Source organism: Elephantulus edwardii, unplaced genomic scaffold (genome assembly GCF_000299155.1).
Source record: "Elephantulus edwardii isolate Elephantulus edwardi_28Jun2011 unplaced genomic scaffold, EleEdw1.0 scaffold00256, whole genome shotgun sequence".
Lineage (NCBI taxonomy): Eukaryota > Metazoa > Chordata > Mammalia > Macroscelidea > Macroscelididae > Elephantulus > Elephantulus edwardii.
Window position 1 is genome coordinate 2,607,998 of NW_006400006.1, and position 23,592 is coordinate 2,631,589.

Consider the following 23,592-nt stretch of genomic DNA (forward strand, 5'->3'; position numbering starts at 1 on the left):
AGAGAGAGAGAGAGAGAGAGAGAGAGAGAGAGAGAGAGAGAGAGATGAGTATGTCTATAAGCCAAAGGAGGCAAAGGATGCTACCAACATGGATGGGAAGCTCTGACCTCCAGAGCTGTAGGATAATAAGTTTCTATTCTTGAAAATTGTTCACATTACTGTTTTGTTTTTGTTTGTTTGAGGTGTTTGGTGTTTGTTGTTTTGGGGTTGTTTTTTTTTTTAATTATCGCAGCACCAGAATGTGAAGAAATATGTTATATTAAGTACCCAATATATAGTAGTAATTTTATTCTTTTAGAGAAAGAGCTGAATTTCCCATTCAGTCCTGACAAATTTCTAAGACTCTATTTAGTCCTTACTACTTGGGGAAATAGCTTCATCATCTCAGACAAGTTTGTGGGCATTGAAGAACTATACTCTTGTAATATTCATTTCTTTTCAAGGTCTCTTTTTGCCCTAAAGAAGCAAGAATATTTTCTCCCTACTGTTGTATCTCCATTATCTCCAATCACATCTCAAGATATATCTGTGGAAGGAAAGAATAAATCTGTAGTTTTCCTACTATAGGAACCCTGGTAGTGTAATGACTTACGTGTTGGGTAACTAACCAAAAGTTAACAAACCCACTAATCTCTGTACAGGATAAAGTTAAACCCTATGGGATGTTTCTACATTGTCTTGTAGGTTTGCTTTGAATTAAAGTTGGCTTGAAGGTAATAGGCTTTTGGTTTTTCCTTAATAAGGTAATTCCTTTATTTGGACAAGGAATGATTAATAAAATTAACTTTTTTTAAGAACCCATTTAAGCTAAAAGTGGTGTCTGATAATTAAGAAAGTACTAAATTTAAGAAGGCCGTGTCTTCAATAACTACATTCCAGGTTCTTTCAGTTCAGCGATAGGTCGACATCTTGGTGCAGACAGCAGTAGCTGAGGAGACCACATTCTTCTACATTTTAGGATAAATATAAAATCCCAGCTTCACCCCTCAATTGCTGAATGACTATGAGGCAGTAACAGAACCTCTCTGAGCTCTGCCTGTTTCTTGCATATAGAATTTGCTTGTGTAATTTTTCCAATAGATGGATTTTTGCCTGCATAGCACAGTGTCTGACATATTGTGCATGCCCCATGAAATAGCAACCCCATGAGATATATGCCTTCTCTTCACTGTGTGGCTGTGCTTGATTTGCAAGGTTTTGTCTTCAGAGACATACTGATGGCATGTCTATTCTTAAGAAACATGGAAATGAAATGAAACTCATTGAACCACCTCTGCTTGTCCTCAGTCACCACAATTAAGCACAATTTTCAAGAAGAAAGAAAAAGCTCAACGTGCAAAATTACTTGATTAATTAACCTCACTATTGTACTTCCTAGCAGAGGGAAACTGGGCATTAAAGAATACATTTTCTCTCTAGCTTTGTATTCTCCTTAATTGAAAGAGTAGAGGAGTGGTACAGCAGCAAAAGTGTGCAAATGTTGACAGGAGAAAAAAAACGACGTAATTCTACCATATATTTGGGTACTAAAATGTTTTATGGAGACTAATGGCTCAATTAAAGCCTAAGGCTTATTGCCACAAGTGTTCTGGAGAAAGAAAGAACGAAAAAAAGGAAAACTCTCCTTGATATACTTGGTCATGCAAGCACGGCTACAAGATTCCTGTGTCTCTTACAGTACCTTCATGCTTTCACTGGCCACGCTTCAACTCTGGTGTCTGGTTCAGTCGTGCTGCAACCTCCTGGTGGGAGGAGACTCACAGAAGCCCCCTCCCACCTTCCCACTCACCCAGACTTCATTAGCATTCAGGCTCCTTATGCTCAAACAATGGCTTGCTTTCAATGGTACACCTAAACTTGAAGATGAAGATGTAGTTCTCCAAAGAGCCACATTTATTTCCAAAAAGCAGAAATACAGGCTTAATCGCATTATAGTTTTTAGGATTATAAAATCCGAGGTGGTGACAGAGCTCTTCTTTTTGAGGAAATTGAGGCACAAAGATCTTTGGAATAGCTTAACCCGTAGAGGTTGGCAGAGTTGAGAGCATAGTGCATTGAGGTGAATTCAAGAAGGGAGATTTTGGAGATTATGCATTTTAAGCATCAAGCATGGGGTTAGGTTCATTTATGCATTCATGCCATTTGTTTATAACCCTGAGCTATATGCTGCAAGTAATATATTTGTTGATGTTGTTGTTGCCATTGTGTACTTTCAAATAGAAACTGACTCATCAACCTTCCAGCAGGTTTTCAGAGGTGGTAAATTGCAGTGGAGGAGATTATCCATCTTTCTCCTGCAAACTATCTGATGGATTCAACCTGCTTTTCTTTACCTTGACAGTGCAGTCAGTGCTCAGAATACGAGTGAGTAAAACAAAGATTGCTTTAAAAATATTGACAGAAAAGAAACAAATGCCCTTAACAACAGTATTTTTTTCAATTGGAGCTGTGTTAGTGAATACACGTTAGGTTGCTGAGCAAAGATTATGATTCAAATACATGAGCCACTCTAGGTAAAAGATGAAGTGTTCTCTTCTCGTAAAAATTTACAGCTCCTGATTTCATGAATTGGTATCAACTTGAGGGCAAATCGGTTTTGGTTTACTTATAAGTAGAGTGCTGTTGTAAGGTCCTAGAATCATCAAATCTTAGTGATGATAACTTTGGGGAAGAATGCTCAAGGATTCGGCATTAACCACAAGTAACATCAAGGGGCGAGGAGTGAGGTCCTACTTAAACAGGTAGAATGTCCAAGGGATTTCAGTATTGGATGGATGGTAGCAAACAGAGAGAGAATCAGAGTCACATCACAAATGCTGCATGAGAAAAAAGGGGATACTCTCAGAACATAGTAGACTTTTTTATGGATTGAATTGTGTACCCTTAAAATACATGTGAGGACCCAGCTCATTACAAACTTTCATTAGGTTTCCAAGATTGTAAATAAAAGGTAGAGATTGTCTGTCTTGTTCTGAGAGAGCTGTTGGTAGATTTAAACCATTGGAGACACACAACCTTTAGGTTAGCAGCACAACTTGCTACCTTACTCTATGACAGTGGATTAAAATATATGGTGAAAAATTACGAAGATTAATATTATATTAAGAGAAAATGTTTTGAGTCACCGAAATCTTTATGGAGCACAGATCTGCTCTGTCCTCATGGCACAGCTGAGGAATGGGCCCTTATGATCCTACTGACTTAGTTTAGGTTTTGGAGGTAGTAGGAGATAGGGAAACAGGGATTTTAGTGTTGGTGGCAGGTGGAGAAGACACTAGCATTGTCACAGTGCAGGAGGACACCTGCAGGGCTGGATATCAGTGACACAGAGAAGACACCCAGGACCTCATGTGAAAATGGCTGGTTGATGGGAGAATTCTCAGATCTATGAAATTCATGAAGACAGCTTGTTCGTAAGGAAAACCTGCTCCTCTGTAGCCTATTCAAGTTTTGACATTTGAATTTCTAACTGATTTTGGAGAAATAACTTCATATTCTCATCATATAGTACTTGTTCAATGTGAATGGGAATAATTGCTTTGCTGGAGTGATTAGCATGCCTAAGTATAACTATAGACTTTGCCCCATTTTTTTCCTTTAAGATAAATGTCAAATATCATTTTAAAAGTTATTTTTGATGTCTTTTTTTAAATCAAGACTTATTTTAAAAGTAGAAAAAATATGAGGAAAGTGCAGGGAAGTGTAACAAATGCATATGAGAGAAAAGCAAAGTTGAGCTGCCAGAAAATACTGCCTCAGCAGGGATGTTAGAAAAAAAGTGTAAAAAGACATTCATTTTAATTTCCCATTAAAAAAAGAAAATACCAGAAACAAGTGGTTGTGTTTTTCTCAGGCTTTTCTGAAAGTCTAAAAAGTATCCACAATGAACATCTATGGACACAGCATTCAAAAAGTCAAGACGTATTGCACTGGGAGCATCCGCTGCTAAGGGCTTCTTTAAGGTGTTAAAGAGGAAGGGTATCGTTTTAAAAACTAAAGGATGGTTGACTCAAGCCATGGCATTTTCAGGTGCTTTATATGCATGTGAAAGAAATATAAAGAAGAAGGAAGATCAGAAATGTGCCATTGTTGGTGATGAGTACTGCATGTATTATGTGCTGCCCAAAGAGCAAACATTTCTGGAAAAGATGCAGCCATAGTGCTCCTTAGAAATAAGGATGATGAGTTGGGGTTAGGGTTGTCTCACATACTTTGGGCTTGTGATTAGGAAGGGTTTATTTGATATGCTGGGGAAAACTGGAGGATCAGAAAAAGAGAGGAAGACCCTCAACTAGAAGGATTGACACATGACTGAAACAACATGCATACACACAGCAGAGATTGTAAGGACAGTGTATAAGTGTTCTGCTGTACATAAAGTTATTGTAAGTAGAAGCCAACTTGATGGCAGCTCAAAACAGGAGGTGTTTACAGACTGAATAGGGGCCCTTTGCGGTAGAATGAATGAGTGCACTGAGATTGAGATTAAATTCACAGGAGATCTTATGGCTACTTGACTATCCCTCAGAGAACCCAGAAATATCAAATCAATTCCATCAAGTCAGTTCTGTGATCCTCCTTGGGGTTTTTGAAGATGCAGATCTTTATGGAGGAGATTACCCATTTTTCTCCCTTGGAGTAGCTGGTCAATTAAAATTTCTGACCTTCCAGTTAGCAGTTATGTACTAGGCCAGCAGGGCTTCTACTCAGAGCGTGACGTTTTAATGACTACAACTATTTGAACTTTCATTTTCTCTAGTCTAATATGAGGACAGCAAATTTCCCTCAGAAGGTGGTTTGAGGATTGCATGAAATGATCTATGGAATGTTCCACTCCTTTATTGGCACTCAACAAAGGCCTTGGTAGTAACATTTATACCCTTCCATTTTTACCTCTGGTAGGAAAAAGAAAATAATTCTTGAAGAGTTCCTAAATCAAGACTCTGAAATCCTGAGCCCTCATGAGCATTTTCCACAGGAAGTTCTCAGCAGCGTAAGTGCAGTCAAGGTGCTATCTCTGCTTCCAGAGGTAGTTGCTAATGACTGGCTTAGAAGACTGGACCACAGAATTGCTAGACTTTTATAATCAATTCACATACAAGGAAACAAAACAAACGCAACCTCTATTCTTTAGAAAATAATCACCAGCCCTCTCGTGACTTTTAGGTGGACTCTCATAGCAATCCTATGAACAACAGATTGGAACCCTGTCCTATCATGTGTCCTCTTCAGCAGCCCTGACACGCTTGAGCTCATTACTGCAGACACTGTGTTAATCCATCTTGTTGAGGGTTTTCCTCTCTTTTGTTAACCTTCCACTTTTCAAAGCACTATGTTCTTTTCCAAGGAATAGCCTCTCCTAACAACATGCCCAAGTATGTGCAATGGAGTTTCCTTATACTTGTCTATTCTTATTGCACTTTCTTACAGACATCACAAATATAATTTTTTTAAGAAAAACAAGTGCAAACTTACAGCACGTCAAGGATCTTCAAATAAAACGAAAAACAAATAACAAAACTCTTACTAGCTAATTGATTCTGCTTCTTGGCAGTCCCTAGTATAAAACAGCAGAACCAATGGATGGGTTTAGAGAGTCAAACTTCCAGTTATTGGAAAGCACACAACAGTTCTCACCACAAGTTTGTTGTTAAGTGTCACTGAGTAACATGTATAACAGAATAAAATTCTGAATAATCCTAAACTATCCTCCAGAAGTGCTAAAATCTTGAATTATCCTTCAAACAATAGCAGCATCTTTCATGGCCTATGATTCCTTTTGTGTCCTTTGCTGTTATTTCAAAATAGCTGAAAGTGCTTTTATGTGCAATTAAAAAAACCAAACCCTTTCTTGCAAAGTGTTTCTGTGTGGGCTCCAACTTTAATCTTTTTATTAGCAGCCAATCACATTCACCATTTGCATCAGCCACAGAATTAACTATCAGCATCAGGATGGATGGTGAAGAGATTGAGATTGTACACAGCTTTAGTTTGCTTGGCTCCATAGTCAACAGTGTTGCCACCAGCAGCCAGGAAATTAAAAGGCGCATTGCCATGGGAAAGTCTGCTGTTAGGGATCTCTCCAATGTACTGAAGATCAAGGGTGTCTCTCTGGAGACTAAGGTGCATCTGATACAGGCTATGGTTTTCGCAATCACTTGTTATGCATCAGAGAGTTGGACGATGACCAAGGAGGATAGAAGGAGAATTGATGCCTTTGAGCTGTGGTGCTGGAGAAGAGTATTCAGAATACCATGGACTGCTAGGAAAACAAACAGATTTGTCCTGGAGAGGGTTAAACCGGGTGGCTCCTTGGAAGCAAGGATTCTGCGGCTCCGTCTAACATACTTTGGACATGTTGTGAGAAGAGACCGGTCCTTGGAGAGGGACATCATGCTTGGGAGGGTGGAGGGAAAGTGCAGGAGAGGAAGGCCCTCTATGAGGTGGATTGATTTGGTGACTGGGATAATTGAGATGGGAGTGTCAGAGACAGTGTGACTGGCACAGGACAGAGCGGAGTTTAGGGCTGTTGTACATAGGGTCGCTATGAGTCGCAAGCAACTCAATGGCACATAAAAGCAACAACAACAATCTATCTATCAATCAATCTATCTATCTGTCTATCTATCTATCTATCTATCTATCTATCTATCTACTAGCTAGCTATCTTCCTCTCATTGTAGATAGTGTTTATCTATAGATAAATAGAAAGATAAATGTTGTCCTTACTAAGTAGTTATTAACTCATGCTTACCCTATGAATATAATTGGAACTTTGTCTTATTCTGGACCATGATAACAAACTCTGCTATACTAAACCTCATTGTTACACTCACCGTATCAATCAATCTCATTGAGGGTCTTCCTTTGTTTCACTGATCTACTTTTCTCAGCTTAATGTCTTTTTACAAGACTGGCCCCTCTTGACAAGACCAAAATATATGACACAGTTTCATCATTCTTGTCTCTAAGGAGTACCTTGGCTATACTACTTCCAAGCTAGATTTGTTTGTTCTTTGGGAAGTACATGGTGTATTCAGTACTTTTATATATTGTTGTTGTTATGTGCCATTGACTAGAGTACAACTCATAGCAACTCCATGAACAACAAATATGAACCCCGTTTTATCCTGTGCCATCTTCACAATATCTTGAGCCCATCACCTCTGCCACTGTGTCAATCCACCAGAGCGAAGGTCGTCTTTTTTCCCCCCACTGTCCCACTACCTTCCCAAGCATGATATCCTTCTCCAAGGAATAATTTCTTGGAGCAACAAGTCTAAACTATGTGAGACAAAGTCTTATTACCATTGTCTCAAGGAGCTTTCTGACTGTACCTTCTTTAGGACATATTTATTTATTTTTTTTTGGCAGTCCATGATCTTCAGAACTCTTTTCTAACACCACAGATCAAAGACATCAACTCTTTTCTGTCATCTTTATTCATATCCAGCTCTCAGCAGGATAGCAAGTGTTTAAAAAGACCATGGCCTGAATAAGTGCACCTTAGTCCACAAAGTAACATAGTTGCTCCTCAATAATTTGGAGAAGTCCTTGACTGCAGACTTTCTCAGTGCAATACATCTCCTGACCTCCTGACTGCTGGTACCAAGTGTACTGATTATAGATCCATCTAAGATAAAGTCATTGACAGTTTCAATCCTTTTTCCATCTATCATAATATTACCTCTAGTGCTGTTGTTGTTTTTAATTGCCATTGAGTCATAGGTGACTCATAGTGAACCGCTGAACGAAAGACCTGAACACCTGTATACCTTTCATCCTTTCTCCAGGTTCACAGGGTTTCTGGAGGGAAGCTATTTCAAAAGTGGATGCCACTCCTGCTTCTAAGCTTGTTTTAATCCGTGTGCTCCACCAAACACTGTCCACCATGGGTAACCATTATTTCATTTGACACATCAGTGTCACAGTGTTCAGCTTCATGGTGATCACAACTTACATCTGTACAGCAAATGGACAGACTAGTGCTATACCACTTAGAAGAATGCTTGACCAAACACAGTTAAAACCAGGCCTGAGGGCCACAGATTAAAATCATTGACCTTTGGCTTGGTAGTATCGCTTTATGTCTACTAGGCCAACTGAGCTCTCTCTATGTTGTTGTTAATTGCTGTCGAGTCGTAGGCGACTCATAGAGACCCTATGAATGAAAGACATAGACGCTTGTATAACTTTCATTGTTTCTCCAAGTTCATAGAGTTTCTGGAGGCAAGGTACAATGAAAATTTTTGTTTTCTTGATGTTGAGATACAATCCATAGTGAAGGCTTTGTTGTTTGATATTCTGCAGAAAGTTTTTCAAGTCCTCCTCATTTTCAGCAAGTAAGATTGGATTTTGGGTGCACCACAGTTGAGTGCATCAGTTCTTCTTTGGTAGTCCTTATTCATTGTTCAAATTTCAGATACATAGAAAGTAATTCAAAATATCATGACTTGGGTCAAGTACACCTCAGTCTTTAAACTTATATCCTTGCTCTTCAGTACTTTAAAGAGGTCTTTGATAATTTTCCTAATACACCTGGGAATTTTTAGATTAATCTTTTGATTTTTTGATTGTTGCTACCATAGATATTTTATTGATTGTGGATCCCAATGAAATGAAATGAAATCCTTGACATCTTCAAATTATTCTCCATCTATCATGATGTTGCTGATGGGTCTAGTGACAAAAATATTTATTTTCTTGATGTTGATGTGTAATCCATATTGAAAGCTATATAGGCTTTAATCTTCTACAGTAAATGCTTCAAGTTTTCTACACTTTTTGCAAGAAAAGTTGTGTCATCTGCCTAACACAAGTTATTGATGAGTCTTCCTTAAATCCTGAAGATTCATTCCTCTTCATATAGTCCATCTTTTCAGATGATTTGTTTAGAGTACAGATTGAATAGATGTGGAAAAAGATACAACCCTGATACATATCTTTCCTGATTTTGCATATTCCTTGTTCTGTTCAGACAACTGTTTTCTATTATAGGTATAGACATTGTACAAGCACAGTTATGTTTTCTAGGATTTCTATTTTTCTCAGTGTTATGCATAATTTACTATGGTCCACAGATTTAGTCAAGAAAATATAATATACATAGATACCCCCACCCCATATACATATGTGGAGAGTCAACAAGATCTCTTGGAGGGCCTTTGTATTTAAAGTTGGTTGTTACTATGTTTTGGAGGAACATTCTTCCAAGTGGTACAGCACTATTTTGTCAATATGTTGTACTGACGTAACCTGGGGTTGCTGTGATACTGAAACTTGTGCCCCTGGGGTGTCAAATGCCATAATTGTTACCCATGGTGGACAGTGTTTTGTGGAGCTCCTAGTTTAAGACAGATTTGGAAGCAGGAATGGCATCCACTTCCTAAACAACATGCCTCTGGAAGCTCTATGAACTTTGATAAGTGACAATTGTTGTAGGGGGCTTCAGATCTTTTTTTCACAGGGTCACTATTAGTTGTGCTCTACTCAATAGCAATCAATAACAATTAAAATACACAGCACACACACACACACACACACACACACACACAGTGTGTATGTAGGGAGCTTTGGTGGCTTAATGGTAAGAATCTGCACTACAATCCTGAATGTACACGGTTCATATCCACTAGCTGCTCCACAGGAGAAAGATACAATCTCCTCCTGTGCAGTTAACTGCCTCTGAAAACCTACTAAAGGGTCAGCTATGGGTCAGTTTTGACTTGATGGTACACAATAACAACATGCACACCAATATACATACATCCAGAGCAAGAGAGAAAGCTCTCACTACCTCTTTTTCACTTATACTACTTAGAAAATTTTTATCTCTTAAAAATATTTTTAGATTTTTAATCTACAACAAAAACTGAATGAATAATCCCTTTGATACCTTTCCCCACATCTCATAGCTAATCTTAGCACTAAAATTATTTGGAGAGCTAAACACATGGTAAAATGAAGCGAGGGAAAATTCTGTCAGTGGTTAGGGCAGAACTGAATCGGTCCCCTTCTATCCAGTTGGAGAAAAGTTCTGAAGAGCTTATAGATTGCCAGAAGAACAAATAAGTAAGCCTTGGAGAAGGTGCAGTCAGAATACTCCTTGAAGGCAAAGATAATGAAGCTCTGTCTCACATACTTTTGGCATATTGCTAGGAGAGGTTATAACCAAGAAACACAGAGTGAAAGGGTAGCCAAAGAGAGGACGACCCTCCACCAGGTAGGCCGAGATGCCAACTGTGACAATGGGTTTGAGTGTGTCAGAAGTTGTGAGGATTACACAAGATAAGACAGTGTACAGATCTGTTGTTTATAGGGTTGCTATGAATTGTACTCAACTCAACAGCACTTAACAAGAACACCCTCTCTCAGCAGGTATTTGTTGGGAGAGTCTCCCTGATAGCTCATTAAGGTTAAGCTAAAATGCCCACTTCAATTTAATACAGTTCTAGGTGTTGCAATGAATGTGTTTTCTAGACCTAATATCTATAATCAAATGACTATACTAAAGAGGATTACCTTCAGTAATTTGAGTGGATCTCTCATTCAAGAAAACAGAAGCTTTCAAGATTTAAAAAAAAAATAAATCAGTCAACATTGTAGCATCAGCTCCTGCCCCAAAGTTTTCACATTGCTGGCAGGCCCTACAGACTAGCTTTTCTGGTCTCACATTCTCATAAACCATTTCTTCAAACAAATTTCTTTTTTTTTTTTTCAAATTTCTTTATATGAAGTGTGCACACACGTGTGTGTGTGTGTGTGTGTGTGTGTGTGTGTGTGTCCTGGATTGACTAGTACCTCCCCAAAATGTGTTTTAAATCCTCAACTCCATATTGGTGGTAAAGGGCCCTGGTAGATTATATCTTGGGCCGCTAACTGAAAGGTCAATGGTCTTAATCTACCAGTTGCTGCTGTGTTTGAGAAAGCAGAGGTGATCTTTAAATTGTGAACTCTTTAAGGTTCACAGTCTCAAAAACTGGATGGAAGGTTGCTAAGAATATGAATTAATCCCTCTTGTTGATATATCTATGGAAATCCTATTTGGAAATGGTTTTCTTTCTTATGCTAACGAGGCAGTATTAGTGTAGTTATTTTTAGGTGCCATTGATTAGCTTCCAAATCACAGCAATTCTATGTAAAAGAGGATGAAACTCTGCCCAGCCCTGCACCATCTGAACCATCTGCACAATCTTGTCTGTGTTTGAGTTGACTGTAGCAGATTTTTTTTTTTGGGGGGGTGGTCAGTCTCCAAGTATTTTTTCTGAGATGATTCTAGATGAACTCCAACTTTCAAACTTTTGGCTAGCAGCCAAGGTCATTAATCATTTGTACCACCTAGAGATACACGCATATAGATAAAGATAGTCATAAGTTGTTAAATGTTGTAGTGTCATGTTGTTGGCACTCATGTCAATTCTATAGGGCAGGGTAGAAGTGTCCCAATAGAAGTTCCAAGACCATAATCTTGAAAGAAGCAGGATGTCACATGTCTGTCCAGTGGAGTGAATGGTGAATTCTAACCACTGACATTTAGTTAAGTGCTTAACCATTCTGCAACCAGACTTTTTGTATATAGAGATAGACATGAACAGATATCTGTCTATCTATCTGTCTGTCTATCTATCTATCTATCTATCTATCTATCTATCTACCTACCTGCCTACCTACCTACCTACCTACCTTATCTGTTTTCTTTATATAGATAGATTTTTCCTAATGGCAATTTCTCTTGAGAACCTACACTGGTAAACCATTTCTTAAAGAGTATTCTTTCAATTTTATTTTTCTTTTCAATGTTTTTACTGACATTAACCATAGGCTGCTGGGAAAGAATCACTTATACTATAGAAACTATGTCTAAATTAATCCAGATACAGAAAAAGTTCTAAAAGCCCTTCTCCATGGCTGTGATGCAGCTCTTCTCTTGCCTGTCCCAGAACTGCCCTTTTAGAGAGAGAGATGCAGTCAGTTATGTGAGGCTAATGGGTCTCTAATGCAGAAAAGTCTTATCAGCAAATCATTCTCTTAAGTGTTACAGAAGTCCCCAGTCTACATTGAAACAGGCTTCTGCAAAGAGTTGCTACTTGGCATTTTGAGAACTTCACATAAGATCTGGGTGTTTTCACAGTTCTGGTCCACACTACATTACACACTTTAATGAACTGTATTACAATTCTCAAGTGAAGCCTTGAGATAAAGGGCTGCTGATCGCATTTATTTACCTCTCATGTTCTCTAGTTGTTGGAATTAGTGCAACATGCTTGCTTTCTTTAGAAGGAAAAATTATAATACCTAAAGATTTGTTCATGTAGCTATTGTCTAGAAGTAAATAACAGATGCCTTTTATTTAACTGGAGAGGAACATCTCTTAGTGGAGAGAAGGAGTGTGATGTAGGAGTGTAAGTGTTAGAACTCAGCTGTGCAGTTTGGGAAAGCCATTTTTCCCTCTCAGAAATTGAGAGTAGTCTATAGATAGAATGCACCCTTCCAAACAGGACAACTGTCCTTGATTCTAAACCAATATACGCATGCACAGCTATCACCTGTCTGTTAGTGGAGGCTTGCCAGTTGGTAGGATGGTACACAGGTTTCACTGGAAATCCCAGGCTATGATGGACTAGGAAGAAAATTCTGGCCATCTAAGTCTGAAAATCAGTCATTATAAAACTGATGGAACATAAGTGTCTGATCTACAATCCTTCATGGGGGTGGAGTTGGAGTAAGCCGAGATTTGTTGATGTCTGTACCAGGTGCTTCATTCTTGACACTGCTCATATTCACTGACTGGGATGGGTGTGTCAGAGAGAGTGCGATTGGCACAGGACAGAGCAGAGTTTAGGGATGTTGTACATGGGGTCGCTATGAGTCGCAAGCAACCCGACGGCACATAACAACAACAAACAACAGTTCTTTGTTGGGAAAAGACATTTAAAAATATTTAGAAGCAACCATATCCTCTGTCTACTTGAAGAACGCTTTCTCCATTGTCATAATAACAATGTATTTTAAGACCAAAAGAAAAAAATCTGTTGTCGTAAGTCAATTGTGTTGGGCAAGGTAGAACTGCTTTAATCAGTCTCCAAGGCTGTAATGGAAGAGGTCCATATTTATTCCCATTCTCAAGAAATGTGATCTAACAGAATGTGGAAACTATCAAACAATATCTGATATATCACATACAAGCAAAATACTGCTGAAGACCATTCAAAAAACAAATAGAACTGTACATAGATAAGGAATTGTCAGAAGTTCAAGCAGGGTTTAGAAGAGGCTGTGGAACCAGGAATATCTTTACTGATGTCAGGTGGATCTTTGATGAAAGTAAAGAATACTGGGAGAATGTGTATTTATGCTTTATTGACTATGCAAAGGCATTTGACTGTGTGGATGATAACTACTTATAGCTAACACTGGGAAGAATGGAATCCCAGAATCCTTAATCATACTCATGTTAAACCTATACCAAGATCAAGAGGCTGTTGTGTAAAAAGAGCAAGGGAACACAAGAGCATTATGTTGAGTGAAATAACTCATTCCTATAAGGACAAATACTATATAAAACTATTATTGTAATGAGTATAAGGATCCCAGGGGGAGATAGGGTGGAAGCAGTGGGGTGAGGATAGACAGGGGGTGGTGTTAATCATAGTGTCACACAATTTTATGGGTGGAGGGTGAAGGAAATGGGAAATATTTAGTGTGAAAAACAATGTACTACAACTTTGTAAAAAAATCAGTATAAAATTTAAAAAATAAGAAAAATGTGTATCATAGCTATATCATCTCTCTACATCTATTCTGTCTGTATGTTGAAAATACTACTTGAGAAGCTGGATTCTATGAAGAAGAATGTGGCATTAGGATTGGAGGAATACCCATTAATAACCTGTGTTATGCATATGAAACAATTTTGCTTGCTGAAAATAAGGACTTGAAGAACTTATTGCAGAAGATCAAGGAATACAGCTTTTAATATGGATTGCATCTCAATGTCAAGGAAAAAAAAGTCTTACTACTGGACCAATAGGCACCATCATCATAGATTGAGAAAAAAATTAAAGTTGTCAATTATTTCATCTTGCTTGCATCCTCAGTCAACACCTTTGGTATAAGTAGTCATGAAATCAGGAGACATATTGCATTAGGAAAGTCTTCAGTGAGTGACCTCTGTAAATTATTGAGGAGCAATAAAGTCAGTTTGAGGACTAAGGTGCATCTGATTTAGGCTATGGTCTTTCCAATCACTTGCTATGTATTTGAGAGCTGAAGAATGAATAAGGATGGCAGAGGAAAAAAAGATGCCTTGAGCTGTGATATTGGAGAATAGCACTGAATATTACATGGACTGCCAAAAACAACCAGAGAAATACGTCTTGGACAGAGTGTAGCCAGAGTGTTCTTTGGAGGCAAAGATGACAAAGCTTCATTTCACATACTTTGGTCATGTTGTTATGAGGTGTTATTCCTTGAAGAGAGACTTCATGCTTGGAAAAGTGGATGGTCCATGAAAGAGAGGATGATCTTAACCAGGTAGATTGACACAATGACTGCTACAATGGGCTCTAGTATGTCAGAGATTGTGAGGATAGCACAGAGCACAGGACAGGATTGATTGCAGATCTCTTGTTCATAGGGTCACAATGAGTTGTTCTTGACTTGACAGCACATAGCAACAACAATAACACAACATTTCTTTATGTAAGAAGACAAAGCTAACTTCCAGATGAAGCCAACTGCCATATTTTGCTCTGTGGATCTACTGGTAGGTTAAAACTTTTTGGTTAGTTGTCAAGCACTTTGACCATTTTAAGCACTGTATCACCAACACCTAAAAAAGAACCTGCTCACTGTGATCAAATCAGTTTTATCTCATGGCCACCATCTATTTGGTTACTGAGACTATAAATTATAACAGAAGCACACACTTTTTTCTTTCGTGGAGGGGCTGATAGAGTAGAACTGCCAACCATTCAGTTAGTCATATAATACTTACTGTTGTACCACCTGCTATACCACCATGATACCTTAAAATATAACTTGTATTTTTAAGTGCCATGGAGTACGACTTTAACTATGATGTTGAGTACAACTCCTAGCAACCCTGTGAACAACTGATCTGAACCCTGTCCTATTCTGTGCCATCCTCATTGCCTCTGTGACATACTTCAGCCCACTGCTGTACACATTTCCTAGCACGATGTCCCTTTCCAAGGGATAACTCCTTCTAGTAACATGCCCAGAGTATATAAGAATAGGCTTGCCATTCTTGTTTCCAAGGGATAGGGAGCACTCCAAGCTGAGAACCACCGTATGTATTATGTTATTGAATCAGAAGCATCTCATAGTGACTCTCCAGTGGGTTTTCAAAGGTAATAAATTGCTTGGGAGAAGACTGTCCATCTTTCTTCCAGAGAATTGCTGGCAGAGTCAACCTCTTGCCTTTGGATTGGTAACACCACTTCTTACCACTAAGGCACCAGAGCTACTGCTAGTCTTTGATAACTTTTCTGTATCTTTTATCTTTGATAATTTATCTATAACTTTGATACCAGTTTTATATCTTATAACCTCTACTCTTTGATAATTTTTCTACTTTAGAATTATTTCCCTTGAGTTTATGTCCAATGATATATCCTGAAGTGATCCAAAATAATGACATCATTTTTGTTGCTGTGGATATTCTTAACATTACTGACATCTTTCATTTATATAAAATTTAAACTCACTAATGTTGTATTGATTCGGACTCACAGAGACCCTCCAACCAGTTGCTGAGGCTGTAAATCTTTATGAGCAGAGATTGCTCGTCTTTCTCCCTCGGAGCTGTTAGTGGTGTCACACTGCCAGTGAGGAGCTGTCTTTGGATTGGCATTGCAACACCCTACAGACTACACTCTCTCTTAATTTCTGTAGGACTTCAAAATTTACCAAGAATTTATATTATATTACCTGGGTAGGGTAATGCATGGCAATGCAGTATGTAAAACATACTGGAAAAAATAGTATCCTTAGTGACTTTCTCTTGTGCATTTTTACTGTACTTCGCATCCTGCAAGTTTGTCAACAGGGATTCCAGCTTGAGGAGTTTGTGTTAGGATGAGTCAGGTACTGTGTGAATCAAAATCAGAACAGATGATTTTTCACATTGAAAGCATTCTCTTGAGGGTCAAAAGTTTACCTTTCCCCAAAGTAAAGTAGCCTTTGTAGTTGGCTCTTGACCTATAAGCCCTTGGAATACATGGGATGAATTTGTTTGGGATTTCTAGGTCATACCTGAGGATTTTCTTGATTGTTAGCTGGCAGGCCTGGGAGGCTAATATCAATTAGTCTTAAAAAGAATGCTTTAACCAAACATGCACACTCATTCACTCCTTGACACTGAATTAGAAGATACCCAGAGTTGGCCCTCAATGGAATTTCTTGTAAGTCACACATGAGTCAATTGCTCATCTTTCTTCTTTGGAACCACTATTGGAGTTGAACCCCAAGAGAAGAAAGAGTGACCTTTGGGTTAGCAGCACAGCTCTGTTCAGTCTACGTCATCACCATTTCCTTATCATGCAGATCTGACCAATAAAAGCTTGGAACTTTAAGACCCAGAAAGTTTCTAGCCAGTGAAGGGAGAATGATGAACCCTTTCTAAGGCACAGAAGCTCTGTTCTGGGAATCTTCCTAGATTTCTCTGTGCATCATTTTCTTATGAGGATTTGATATCTATCCCTTCTGGTGTCTTAGCGGTAAGGAGTTACATTGCCAATCTAATGGCATACAGTTCAAATCCACCAGGTGCTTTGTGGAAAAAAGATGGACAGTCTCCTTCTGTGTGATTTACAGCTCCTGAAAACCTGCTAGAGGCTCAGCTATGACTTGATTCTGACTCAGCTGTACACAACATAATAACAACTGCAATAAAAGTATATAAGTGTTTACCAGACTAAAGGGTCAGAGAAAAAGAGAGACTCTCAGCCAAGTTGATTGACACAGTAGCTACAAAAATGGGCTTAAACACAGCAATGACTGTGAGGATAGTGCAGGATCGGGCGGTCTTTTATTTTGTTGTGCACAGGGTCAGTAGGTGTTGAAGGCAACCTGATACACCTAACAACAATTGTAATAAAAGCCATATAAGTTCTGGAGGTCGTTTCAACAAACTAGCAATGTCAAGGACAGAGTCTTCTTAACTTGTAAGACTTGGCCTGGCCCAAGGAACAGAGTAAAAAAAAAAGTGCTGTGTTATTGACAGGTATCAGAAATTATAGAGAAGTGGGGACTGGATTAATTAATTAATGGATTGCTTTCTGGCAATCTGGTTTATGCTGATTTTCTTCCTCAAAATTATCATTGAACCTCATCCTCCTCACAATCTGCCTGCAGGATTCACAGATCTTTAAAATGCACCTAGCAGACCACACATCAACAGCTAGTACATTTCAGTGTGTGTGTTGGACAGGGGCGGGGAGTGGGGCGGGGAGGTGGTGGTGGTGATATGGGATGCAGGGGTGATGGTATAGGACGTTTAAGTGGCTTCCTGAGCCACCTTCATTGAAATGGTTCCAAAAACTCTTTTTTGAGCCCAAACTTGCCAGCTGCACTTTTTATCATGCTGCAAGAAGTGAAAAGCAGATGGCATTTTTGATAAAGAGAAATGAGCATTTTCCCGTGCTCCCCGCCCCCCTCAATCCCCATCTCTCTTACCTGCTTAAGGATTTCAGCGGCTGTTTCATGTGAACAATCGAATATCACGTAGAACTCCTTGCCTTTCTTCATCTCCTTAAGTAGAGGCTTGGCATCTTTATTCCCAGAGGGCAGCTGGCGGATTTTGATTTTAATATTATATCTGGAGGGAGCTTTGATGAGCTCCTGCAGACGAATTAGACCTGGAAAATGACATGCAATCATGCAACAGAAGACTATCCTGTTGAAAGAATATTGTTTATTGCCATTTACAGTCAAAATCATCTCCTTCCTAAAATGCACCAAGCAACCACCTATCTAGAGGCTATATTATTGACTTCCCATTTGTCATCCCTTTCTGTAATAGATTATACCGATATTTTCCCTTTGTGGATATATGTGGCCTGAAATCACAATTTCCCCAATTGCATTTTGATTTTATCTGGAATAAAATTATCATTTCCAGCTGTTGGACAACACCGACAATTTTTAATAAATCTGTGACTGTCTATTGAAATTTCTAAAGCCCCCCCCTTCCTCAAATAAAGGTTGATACATACTCATTTAAAAAGCCAAATTAGGCTATTTTAATCACTTAGGACTGTGAACTTCCATAGGTCTTTCATCAACTATTCATATGTAGCATACTGTTTACCAGTTAATTAGTTTGGCTGCTTTATATAATCTTCCAGTTCCTGCCATATAAACTATTTTTAAACAGCTCATTACCCTCTCTCTCTAATTATGATTGAATGTTGAATTGGAAAATGTGTTCTTGATGAAAAAGAAACAAAACTATAGAATGTTTGGAGATGATGATAATAAGAATAGAAGACAGTTAAAAAATAAGCCATTGGCAATTGTATGAAAGGGCATAGTGTCAATCAAGTTGGCTGAGAATGTCAATCCACCACATGTAAGCATCTACTGAGCTGCACCATTTTCAGATGGAAGTGCTTTCCTAGGACAAGACAAACAGCTCTATAAAGCCTCAGACCAATGTCCCAAAAGCTAACTGGTGCCTGCTACTCTGCATAATGTTAACTGTCACTCTCCTGTCACGTTGGAAAATTGACTTTTTTCAAAAAAAATATGGTTCTGTGCTTTCAGGATTTGTCAGTTTCAAGTAATCAACAGACACTATTAAACTTTGTGAGTATTCCTACGGAAATCCCGGTATGTGCCATGAATTACTGATGCTAGCTTCCCATAGACTTTATGCATTTATTTTTCTTGTTTTACTTATTTATTCCTCCACATGTCTCCGTTCAGGAGCCACATGTTGTGGCTCAAAGTGAAAATGTTTTTATCACACTGTGAATAGGTTTGTGTTGTTGGATTGTATCTCTCAAAAAATATGTGCTGTAAACCCTAGCCTGTTTCAGGGCTCTGGTGGCTCAGCTCACAGTGGGTTTTGCTTCTAACCTGAACATGGCAGCTCTCGGGCAGTTTGGGTCCACCAGCAGCTCTGACAGCAAAAGATGGACAATCTCCTCTTGATGCTATTTACAGCCTCTAAAAACTACTGGAGGGTCTATGAGTCTGTTTTGAGGGCTAAGAAGGTGGGTTTTTTTCTTTCTAAATTTATACCTGTGGATGCAATCCCATTTGCAAAAAGGGTTTTTTGCTATGTCAGTGTAGCCATATCAGGGTAGATGTGTTTTAAAATAATCATTTCTGAGTTATAGAAGAGCTGATTAGACACAGGAAGAAGAAAGTTCTGATGGGAGAAGGAGGTACACCACATGAAGATCATTAAGGTGGAAAAGGGCTTCAGAGTGAGAAGCCCTTTCCCTGAGAGCCAGTAGAACGAGAAAGCATCCTCTAAAAGCTCGCATCTTGACTTCAGCATTCTAGCCTCCTGTATTGTGAGAAATGATTTTTTGTTTCCGAAAGCCACTCACTTGTGGTGTTTCTCTTATGTTGTTTGTCCTCTAGGCCATCCTGACTCTTAACAATTAATTACAGCACACAGCAGCGCTGCTTGGAGAGATTTCAAGGCTGTAAAGTTGCATTTTACCAGATAGGCATGGAGCCGCAGGCCAGTCTGAGCTGCTGGCTCTCAGTTAGCGGCTGAGTACTTAACCACTGTGCCATCAGGCTCCTTATTACCATCACACTGGCTGTGGAAACTAAGAGGGTTTGGTTTTGAAGTGCAGTAGGTTTGTATTCATGCTGCTTGCCTTTAAGGATCTAGGGGACAAGGTGGATCAGGAGCTGGAGAACCATACAACTTGGTACTTATTTTACATTTCTTTATAAACTTAAAAAAAATTAAAGCTGTCAGATTGATGTCCTGAGAGAAATTAAGGTGTGTTCCCTCTAAATGTGTGTTGGAATTGGAGCCTCTTTATCTATAGATGTAATATTATTTTAAATTAAAATCATCTCTTAAGTACATCAGTAGGAAAACATGAATAAACAAACAGACAAACACCATGCCATTGAGTTGGAACCGACGCATAATTGACTCTCTATTGGATTTCTTGGACAGCGAATCTCAGTAAGAGGAGATTACACGTCTTTCTTCTGCAAAGTCACTGGTGGATTTGAATAGTCAGCCTTTGAGTAAGCAGGTCACATCCCTACAAATTGTACCAACAGAGCTCCCTTCCACATGTAGGGAGAATTCTAAATGTAACTTTTGAGTTAGAAAAAGAATTGGCTGAACAGAGACAAGGGACGTTCTGGTAGCTTAATTGGTAAGGAGTTATGCTTCCAACCCAAAGGCCAATGGTTTGAATCCACTGGCTTCTGTGGAGAAGAAAGATGGACTATCTACTCTCATAAGATTCATAGGCTCTGAAAACTTGCTAGAGGGTCAGTTTATGAGTTGGTTCCAACTCAAAGGCACATAACAATATACACAGAATGAGCTCTTCTGGCATAGACTCTGGAGAGTTGAGCTACTACTCCAAAGACTGTGCTTCCCGGGCAGTTGAAATTCATCAGGACTCTGCTAGAAAAAGATGGACCACCTCCTGCTGTGTGATTTACAGCCTCTGAAAAGTCACTGGAAGGATGATCTAAGTTAGAATTAACTCTATAGCAATGAGAGACACAGAGACATGCACTCTTGGGAAGACAGACACTTTAGAAGAACATCTCTAAGTGAGGAATTAAGGAACTTTCAAAACTACCTACAAGGAAGAAATAGCCCTGATTAGGAAGTTTAGCTTCTAGAATTGGGGAGGGAAGGAAGATACTTCTTTCTTTACAGCCATCCAATTGTGGTGTTTCTGTTACAGTAGTATTTTATAACTAAGACATCTTTTCCTGGATTATTTTTCTTACTGAGGGTGAGTGATTTTAATCTGTGGCCCTCAGGCCAGGTTCAAATTGTTTTCCTGTCAAACATGCTTCTAGGTGGTATAGCACTGGTCTGTGCATTGCTGTACAGAGGTAACTCTTTGTTGTGATGTTGACCACTGTGACACTAATGTGCCAAATGTGGTAATGGTCACCCATGATGTACAGTGTTTGCTGGAGCTTCCAGATTAAAGCAAACCTGGAAGCAGGAGCAGCATCCACTTCCGAAATGGCTTGCCTCCAGACACCCTATGAACAATGCCCAGGCCTTTCATTCGTAGGGTCCCTATGAGTCATCTACGACTTGACAACACCAAACAATAACAACAACAACAAGCTTAAATCAGTCAATGCTCTCACGTGCAGATAATAAGCTCCTTGTCTCCTTACTTCCAGAACCACTTGTACTGAGCTACTGATGAAAACCAAAAATAGGAGGAAAGTGAGCACACTGTATTGTATAGGTTGTTTGTTGCTTGTTCTTGTCTTGACAATAATTCTATGAGACAAGCCTTATTATATTCATTTCACTAATAAGGAAACTAAGGTCCAAAGCAATTAGGTAATTTATTCAGGGTCATAGGAGTCAGGATTAAAATGGGTTTCTTAGACCGACAAGCAAAATCTCTACTTCACACCATCCTGACTTACAAATAGAAGTTATTAGTGGGGAAGGAACAAATATAGGTTTTTTGATAAAATGGAAGAAAAGTAGAAGCAGTGCCTTGTTCTTTCTCCTGTTTACCAGACTATTTTTGTCTCTCTCCCATTCTCTCCTACTGCACTCCTGCTTTGCTATTTAGTATGTTTTTTCTATTTGGATTTTTTTTTTTAATTTGTGCAGGGCTACAATAGAAAGTTCAATGTGGCTCTTAAATAAAATGAAAAAAAGAAATAAAATTCAGTCACAATTTGCAATGAGCTTGCTGTTTTTATTCTTGCTGAATCAAATGTGAGTCCTGAAGTCATCTTCCTATTGTGACTGCTTTCACACATTAAGGCATTTACACTTGACATACATTTTCTTTTTTTCTTCTTTGATTGAAAAGATTTCTTGAATGCTGAGTCTGTGCCAAACCCCATGCTAAGCACTGGGAGTGAGAGAGAAATCCATCTTGATTCAAATAACCCATGGGAGGATTTCACCCTATCAACTCTTGTGAGCTAGGTGGAACAGACATTACTACCTAATTTTATAGATTATGAGCTGAAGCTGACAGAGGCTGGAGTGACTCGCTCAAGGTCATGTAGCTAATAAGTGGCAGAGCCAGGGCTTAAAGCCAGATCTATCTTCTGACTCCAAATGTATGGCTGTTTCCACCAAATTTGTGCTCTCCCTTCCCTTTGGATTTCAGATCAACTATTTAATGAATTTACTAACTATAGATAGAGGGAAAAGATGACGAGAGAGGGGGGTGGGGGAGAAAAGCAACTTTGGCTCAGCATAAAAACATTAATCCTCACGCATCAACGTCTAGCCACGGGAGGAAACAATAAACCAAGATCACTAAAACAACAACAACAACAAAAAAAAACCCCAAAAACCCCAAAACACATTAATCCTCTATTTGCTACAAAAAGACATTAATAAACAATTTTCTGCCTCTCCTCAAAAGGAGCCCTGATAGTGCAAGGTTTAAGCACTTGAGTGTTAATGGAAGACAGGCAGTTGGAACTTAATCCAGAGACTCAGAAGAAGAAAGTGAGTGTGAACTGCTCCCATCACATGAGGTTCTTGGGAGTTGGAATTGACTCAGTAAGAAGAGCTCATAAAAAACAAAACCAAAAACCAACCAAAACCAAGAAAATAAACAAAACTAAACTAAATAAAAAACCAGCTTATCTCTTTTTATAATGATTTTATAATATTAAGTACATTTTCATACCAATAAGAAAGGAAAAGAAGGAGAAAGGCATACTGTAAAGCAATTCAATATGAAAGACCCTTTTCTGTCTGAAGTAAATTCATTTTTGTGCAACGTTCACAACTTTGTCCCTACTTTTCTCATTTGACCTGAAAGCCAGTGACTTGGCCTCTGGCAGGGAGGGATCAGCAAATGTCAAGATTAAAGTTATGGGAAGAGCAATTTGTAAAGAACAGTTCAGCAAAGAGCAATTTCCTTTCTCCAAGAACTTGTTGGCTTAAGAAAACCTTCCTGCCTTCATTAGCATAGCAAATAATATAAAATTACAATTTAAAATGTTCTTTTTTGTTGTTGTTAGCTCACAGGAGATAAGATTTAGATGAAGCTTGCCTTTGCCTTTGCATTTTGCAACAATCCATCATTTCTTTTACCACAAGGAAAAAAATTTCATCTTGAGTCTATCCCTCCTGAGGTTAAAAACCAAGTCAGGAACAGGTTTGAAGCCTTGAACACAAATGAATGAAGACCAGTTGAGCTGTGGAAAAATATAAAGAATATTGTCCATAAAGAATGCAAAAGGTCATTACGAAGAAGGAAGAAGAAGAAAAGACCAAAATGGATGTCAGAAAGGATTGAATATTGTACTAGAGCACTGAGAAGCCAAAGCAAAGGAAAGAAATAAAAACAGTTAAGGAGCTGAATGGAAGATTTCAAAGGGCAGCTTGGGAAGAAAAGGTAAAAT

General features: G+C 38.8%; 1 protein-coding gene across 4 annotated transcripts in view; it reads right to left on the bottom strand.

Moving 5' to 3' along the window:
- GRIK1 (glutamate receptor, ionotropic, kainate 1) overlaps positions 1 to 23,592 on the bottom strand; it is a 775,818-nt gene that overhangs the window by 244,215 nt on the left and 508,011 nt on the right. For all 4 annotated transcript variants that reach the window (XM_006899417.1, XM_006899415.1, XM_006899414.1 and 1 more), the window contains exon 4: positions 17,698 to 17,879. In XM_006899417.1, coding sequence (XP_006899479.1) covers positions 17,698 to 17,879 — 182 coding nt within the window. The remainder of the gene's footprint in view (positions 1 to 17,697; positions 17,880 to 23,592) is intronic.